This window comes from Aquila chrysaetos, chromosome 6 (assembly GCF_900496995.4).
Source record: "Aquila chrysaetos chrysaetos chromosome 6, bAquChr1.4, whole genome shotgun sequence".
Taxonomy (NCBI): Eukaryota; Metazoa; Chordata; class Aves; order Accipitriformes; family Accipitridae; genus Aquila; species Aquila chrysaetos.
The window spans coordinates 3,810,434-3,817,656 of NC_044009.1; the positions used below are offsets into that span (position 1 = coordinate 3,810,434).

At 48.0% G+C, this 7,223-nt stretch overlaps 1 protein-coding gene across 3 annotated transcripts; it reads left to right on the plus strand.

Annotated features, from left to right (window-relative positions):
- Positions 1-1,671: 1,671 nt before the first annotated feature.
- RNF223 (ring finger protein 223) lies at positions 1,672-6,789 on the plus strand. 3 transcript variants are annotated; one of them, XM_030018765.2, is made up of 3 exons: positions 1,814-2,007; positions 4,466-4,597; positions 4,963-6,789. In XM_030018765.2, exons 2-3 carry the CDS (start codon positions 4,546-4,548, stop codon positions 5,808-5,810), a joined length of 900 nt encoding a protein of 299 aa, XP_029874625.1. In that variant the 5' UTR covers positions 1,814-2,007; positions 4,466-4,545; the 3' UTR covers positions 5,811-6,789. The 3 variants fall into 3 exon arrangements, with proteins under 3 accessions (XP_029874627.1, XP_029874626.1, XP_029874625.1); XM_030018767.2 differs by lacking the exons at positions 1,814-2,007; positions 4,466-4,597 and adding an exon at positions 1,672-1,732; XM_030018766.2 differs by lacking the exon at positions 4,466-4,597 and having other exon boundaries at positions 1,790-2,007.
- The last annotated feature ends 434 nt before the right edge of the window (positions 6,790-7,223 follow it).

The following is a 7,223-nucleotide window of genomic DNA, read 5'->3' on the forward strand; positions in this document are numbered from 1 at the left end:
AAAGGGCTTAAAATGTGCCCATGTCTGTCTTTAGAGCATGATCAAAAAGTGAGTCAGTGTTGCTCCACTAACTACCAGGGGAGGGGGTCTCAGCTAGACCTCAGTGTGTTACCCAGCGTAACGTACCCCGGTATGTTATTGAAGCGTCGTTAATTTTGGGCCCAATTTACCCAAGTGCTTATGCAAGTGACTAAGTGAGCAAGACTTTTAAAAATCTGATTTACATCCATTCATCAAACATCCTGCTTTGTCAGCTGTAGACAGTGTTTGCTTCCAGCCTCACTCATCCCTGAACAGCGACATAAATAGATGGGGGAGTACTCTGCGCTCGCATTGCGTGCTCAGTCTAGCGTATGGATTGTTTTTCCTATGGCACACGCGCACTCCGCCGAGGGAGCTATACCATTGACATGCGGATCTGGGACAGTTTAGTCTTAACCTTCATTCTCCATTGAGGTGTTTGTCTTCTAGAGTCACCCATGGAGCTCATCGTAAATCCACCGGAGGAACAATGCTCTAGACCAGATCCTTCTAGCTGTGGAAGGATCAGGTAACCTTAGTTTTAATCCTAAAACTGATTTAAAACATCGGTAATTTCAGCATGCTTCTCTTTTATTCTTAAAAGCCTCCTTTTGGATTTCAGCTCACTAGAAGTGAACAGTGTGACCTGAAGTAGAGGCATGTGGAAGCCAAAGTGAGTTGTATCTGACTGCCACTAGAGTCTATGGGGTTTACACACCTCTCTGTCCCAAGAGATGAATACGCTTCCATACATTTTGAGAGTGAAATTTCTCAACCACTTTTTAGGAAGACACTTCCTGATACCATCCTGAAAAAATCCACAGACCATCTTGTGTTGGGGTTTTTTTTGAGAAATTGAACAAAGAAAAGTAGTATTTGCAACAAATAAGAACTAGACTAAATGTTGAATGTTTGTCTGTTACTTCTACCACACACAAACGCACACTTGTTTCCTTATCTGCACGAGTGTAAATTTGTTGGTTCTTTTTTCCGGATCGTGGATTGCTGTCCTTTGAACCACAAAAAGTTTGCAGGTCAAATAATATTTCTCTGTGTCAATTACTACCAAAAGCTGCAAAGAATTCCTTCTCTGTGACAATCCATACAGTATTATTTTGAACGATTGTATAGGAGCTCGAGGCAGACATGTGACTGTATAGAGTGGTTCAACTCATTTATAAACAGCTTGCAGGCTTTCAAACTTATACTGGATTTTTCTATCGCAACAATTTTTTTCTCAACAAATCACAAGAAATTTGACTGTCAGAATCTTGCTTCTGCTGTTAATCTAAGGCACTTGCAAATTCCTTGTCCTTCACGAAGAAACAAGAGAACAATAACTGCCTTTTTCGGGTGTCCTGAAATTTTCTTTCAGAAGATTTGCTGCCCTGTGAAAACATAGCCGGTACACCTGCACAAACCGAACCAGATTATGACGAGCAACTGAAAAAAAACGAACCTCAAAGCTAGTCGAAGACCTGCGAGAATTCACCGGCAAGCAGGCAGCCTTCCCCCGTCCAGGGAAGACGAAGAAATAACCATTTCCCACATCGCTTCCCTAGGGCAGGCACAGGCGGGTGTCCTCGGCAGCACTGCCCCTTATCAGGAGAATTCCAGCCTGCCCTGTTTGTCATAGAAACCGGCCGGAGCGGGAGCGCGCCTGCAGCCAACGGAGTGATTCAGTGGTGATGGGGAAAGGCAGGTGGAGCAGGTAAGTCACCTCTAGACAGGAAGGTATAAAAGATACTTGAATTACAGCGGCAGGGCCACTTGTACACAGGGAGCTGTTAGAGGTTACTTGTCTCGCCAGACCTACCGTGCTTGGAAACAACTCGGGAAGCTACCGCGGAGCTCGGATACCAGACGGCGGCTTATAAATACAAAAGACCCTGAGCCTAGGACTATCCTCTGGAGAGAAGACTCTTCAGGGGTAGAAATCAAGAGCCCAGAATATGCTTTTCTCCTTCTAAACATCACTCTGAACAGGTATTTATAGACTTTAATCTGCCGTACACCTCTCAACTTGCTGTGTATTCAGTTGCTCTGAGTTAAAGATACCATTAGGGAATCCTGCTACAGAACAGCATTGGCCACTATCTTAACTGCGTGTTCTCTTTTGTCTGGTTTTATGGTGTGGAAGGAAGTTTTCTAGAGCTTGTTGGGAAGTAAAAAGTACTTAACTACTCAGCTTTAAATCTGAGTTTATGTGTCTCTCCTGGATGGTTTAGTTATTTAGTGATGTTCCCAAAGTTTCTGGAAAGCCCTGGTAAATAGCTGGGAAAGTGAGATAAATAGTTGCAGGGTCTGAGGAAATGCAGTGCAACCATGGAGGTCTGAACAATTGAAGATATTGTCTTGTATTAGGAAAAAAAAAAAATATCACGTGATTGTGTAGTGCAAAAAAACCCAAAACAAAACCCAAGAGAAAAACAAACAAAACCCCCGAACCCTAACGAATTCTATTGAGATTCCACGCTGCATGTCTTCATTGGGACTCTCCAGCTTTAGCGACTGGCTCTCATTTAGTAGTACAGCAGTCGCGCCCAGGAGTAATCGTGGTCCCTGCGTTAGCTGCTGCCCAAACCCGATTTAACTTTCTGAGCATCGGCACTATGGCAATGCAACGAAAGACTCAAGAAGCGGGCAGAGGCTGACCTGTCCAGTGCGGCAGAGTACAAATTAAAACTGTCTTTCCCATGCCTCGGCTCTGTGCCCTGCTCTTCATATCTTCCCTGTTTAAAAGTCAACTACCTGCATCGTGTGTGATCAAGGTGCCACGTAAGACCAAAATGTTGTTAAGTAGACTCTAAATTTATTAAAACTCTAATTGTCTATAGTGTCACAATCATTAGCAAAGGGAAAATGTGGGCAAAAGCTTGTATCTTCATTTAAAAGCAACTGTTGTGAGTAAACTTCCTCAAGTTTACTGTCAAGATACTGCTGTTACTACGGCTGTCATATTACAAACTAGTAAAAACCCTAACAGAACAGCTTTTTCACATAGGTTATGAAGTTACACTTTGCATAAGAAAAGGCTCGCTCTTTCTGAGGTTACCTTCTGCCACTGGTTTTGCCGCTCACTTTCTGACAAACACACCAAGCTGAGGGACTGCAAAGAACTGGGCGTAGGGGACGGAGTTCTGCAAAACAGAAGGTTTAGCAAAAAAAAAAAAAAACAAACCCCAAGCCAAACCCCAGAGGTTTCCCTCATCTCTGTGCCAACTTGGGCTTGGATTTGTAATTCATCAGCATCTGCCAGATTGTGCTAAAACATGCATGGTGATCTGTAGCCAGAGAAAAAAAATACATTTAAATAAATTACAACTTGCTGAAAAGCGCAGATAGCCTGTGACTGAAAATTTAACTTGAGGAGATGCTCCACAAAAATTTCTTCATTTAAAATAAGAGAAGAAAATAAGGAAGGTTCTTAAAGTTGGTTTCAGCTCTGGCAATGCTAGCTGTGGTGGGAGAGGGGAGAATACTTCATTCTTAAATAATGGAGACTTTTTTGTGCGATGTGAGGAATACACGGTCCTTCCGATACCTTAAGTTAGCCTTTTATGCTAAGACGTGGAGTCTCTAGCCCATGCTGGTGAGCCATTGCCGGACTGACTGCAGACCTATAATTACAGCAGCAATCTGAACATTTCTGGCTTGTCATTGGTAAATCTCCCAACACAAAGAATCAAGCCTAGCTAGTTCGGTGACGCATCCTAAAAAAATGTTCCCCAGGCATACAGCATCAGGGCTGTCGCTGGGAAGTTCCTCCAGCTAAACACTTGCTTTCGGGTAAAAGTGCTCAATAGCTGAAAAGTCATATATCTGAATATCAGAAGGTATGCGAAGCTGCATGTCTAGCCTAGGATAACAGGAATTCAAGGTAATATTCAGGTGGCTGAAAAGGCTGGAGTAAAAGTTGTAAACCAATTTGCTAGAACTGGCGTATTAGCCATTCAACTCCAGGCTCCTGCTTGCACACCACAAGAAAGCAGAGGGCACATGGCAGCACACAGCAAGCTGGCACTCCTCCAGGGCCGAGGACAGGGAAGAACTGTATTTCCCTAGGGAAACCAGAGCAACAAGGAAACAGTGGAGAATTCCCCTTGCTCTGGCACCAAGGCCGTTTCCTCCAACGTCCCCTTTCTTGCTGTGTCACGGTGACACGACAGAGATGCCGCTCGTGCTGCTTGGGGCCAGGGATAGAACAAACCTTACGAGATAACAGTGTTTCCTCACCTTCCTTGGGTTCTCCTGCGACGTGAGCGGGGTTCAGATCCCGCTGTGGATAGACAAAACCGGGCAGCATCGTCGGCTGGTGCCGCGCTTGCCTGCAGAACCCCGATTTGAGGCACAACGCTCTGTCTGAGCACACCAAAGAGAAGAGATTCACACCCCCCCCCCGCCCCGCTATCTCCGCAACTGAATAGTGTTATCTGTCTCTTAGGCCTTGTTCATGCTGCCACCATAATATCTGAGTGCCTCCCAGACTAATAGACTGCCATAGCGAGGTCCCTACTTGACCTCATGGAGTCTTCTGCTCTCCTCCCTGCTCAGGTGTCGGGGAGCACCAGCTGGGGTAGGTTTTTTTTGTTGTGTGTTTTGTTTTTTTTTTTTTTTCTGCCCAGAGGGAGGCATGTTCGGGGGAAGACTGCTCCCATCTATAACGCCACGGTGGTTCTGGTGAAAAGGCTTTGGCTGGCTGGCGGATCTCTGCTGGTTGCTTGCTTCTTTGCAGGACGTTTCACTTCACCTTCGGTATGGCAGCTTCGAACAGGCTACCTGTGTCATTCTCACCTCTAGCAGGGATCTGTTCCAGGCTCAGGATGCAGTGGAAGTCATGAACCTGCTCTTTGTTCCTTTTAAGGGGTTAAACGCAGGCCTGGTGACGGGTGTCTTCACATCATTGTTTAAAATGAAGGCTGTGGTTTTCTTCTCTTCTAGAGTCTCCCAGGGCTCTATTTATTTCGCCGGCCTCCGTCATGTCGTGCTTCACGCAGCTGTGGCACTCCAACACGCCAGACTCTCCCACCAGCCCAGTCCCTGCATCTCCAAGTGAAATCCCCATCCCCATCAGCCCCATTGTTGTCACCTCCCCGGGGGATGGCAAGAGGAAGGCGAGGTCCCCAACCGACAAGCCGGGCTCTCCGAACCCAACGTCTCCGAAGCCGACCTCCCCCGTCGAGTGTTCCATTTGCTTCAACACCTACGACAACACCTTCAAGACGCCCAAGCTGCTCCAGTGCTCCCATGTTTTCTGCCTGGAGTGCGTGGCCCGCCTGAGCACGGGGCTACCCCCAAATCAACCGGAGGACCAGCTCCCCTGTCCCTTCTGCAGGCAGCTGACCAGCATCCCTCTGGAAGGTGCCCCAGCACTGGAGACCAGCAAAGAGCTCCTCGCCACGCTGCCTCCCGAGCTCCAGCAGGAGAAGGTGCTCTGGATGGAAGGGACCAAGCTCTGCTGCCGTCAGTCGTCCGATGACCCTGAGAACCCAGACTCGTGTATCTCCATCGACGTCGCCATGAGCAAGCCCGAAACTCCGGAGGCTCCCCCGGCGGGGATAGCTGGGAGGCTGTCCCGCTGCGACATGTGCGACGACTGGAAGCGCATAGTCCTCCTCTCCGCGTTGATCATCATCCTGTTCTGCATCATTCTGTGGCCGGTCCAGTGCGCCCTGAAGACGGGGAACCTCCGCTGCTTCACGAGGACCGTTGCGATGAGCAGGCCGGAGTATCTTCCCCCGAAACACACCACAGCGGCAACACCCGTGACCCAGCTCCCTCTCCCGTAGCAGCGAGGCGGCCCCTCGCTCCCGTCTATCCCTCCCCACGGCACGGCGGGGAGGCAGAACAGGGCTTACTGCCCTGACGGCATTCCTTGGTTCGCCGGCAGACCCCCGCGACCCCGCTCCCCTTCCGCGCCTGCCCGTGGAACGCACGCATCCGCTTCCAGCAGCTCTCCTGAAATACTTGCCTGCCAAGCTGCCTCCAGCCCAGGAATGCTCCAAGGAGCTGCCTCTCAGCATCCTGCTGCCAACCTTTCCGTGGAAACCAGAGCTTTGGAAGCAACAGACAGGTTTCTAGGACTGTTCGCCTTGAGTGGCGCACGGCTGTGCGCCGCCTTGGCCGGATACCTGACGACAGCGGGTGCAGTTCCTCTAACTCCCTTAGGGAATAAAGGGCTATTTTTGCAATCTGAAGGATCTACATGATTATTCCTAAGAGGAGCCGGGATTGGGAGGGTAAAGATACGTTAAAGTCGTGTAAGCAGATGAAAATTGTCCTTATTCCACGTGCTTGGAACATTTCCTTGGTGTTACTCAATGTTGGAGGTGTAAATGCTGCCTCCTGCTGACAAAACAGGGGTCTATCACTGCTACCCGCCCCCTGAGCTGTGTTACCCTCCTGATGAGCTTTTGAACAGAACAGAGTAGCCGTTCTCCTCGTTTTTTTCCTGAGAAGATGCTTGAAAATTCTGTTAGGCACACCGACACAGCAGTATAACCCTGCCCCTCAAGTGACTCCACCAGCGAACTTCATTCGTGCTTCTCACGGGCAAACTGTTGCCAAAACAATAGAAGTTCCACCTTTTGACAGCTTTACCCTCCTAATCTTAAAATGTGTCAGTATTAAGACACAGGCCAGTTGCTTACACTGTATTTTTATTTAATGCAGTGATCTTCTGACAGTGATTAACAAAAGTCTTCGTGATTAAGGCGGCTTACGATTAAATGTTTTCTATTCAAACGCATGGATGTAAGACAGTATTGTATGCAAGTACCATACGTGTATGTATTAAATTATGTTTTATACAATGCAAGGTGTCAATCTGTAGCAATTACTCCGCATTTCCCTTCTTACTGGCAGCAGGACCGAGTCCAGCTGCGTTCCCAGATCACGGTAGCTACACAGCAGGTGGCATGTCTGTACTCTGGCCCGTGCATCAGCTCTCCCAGCGTTGTACAATCCTGCACGCGTGGACAGCTTTACCCGGTAAATTCGTACTTACTACCATCTAGGCAGTGTTGTCCCAGGTGCCACTTCCCTCTGCGTTTACCTGATGTGACCTGAAAAATGAGAAGCTGCAAAGGATGCTTCCAGTCTCCCTTTCCAGAAAATCTAATTTGAAATAAAAAAAAGGCTCAAGCAACGGCAGAAGTAACTCAAGTCTGTTGCTATGCAAAACTTCTGTGGAAAGCTGCTGT

Coding starts and splice junctions, on each gene's coding strand:
- RNF223 (XM_030018765.2), top strand. CDS start 4,546: ATGGAGTCTTCTGCTCTCCTCCCTGCTCAGGTGTCGGGGAGCACCAGC. Junction 4,598..4,962: donor GTCGGGGAGCACCAGCTGGG/GTAGGTTTTTTT, acceptor CTTCTCTTCTAG/AGTCTCCCAGGGCTCTATTT.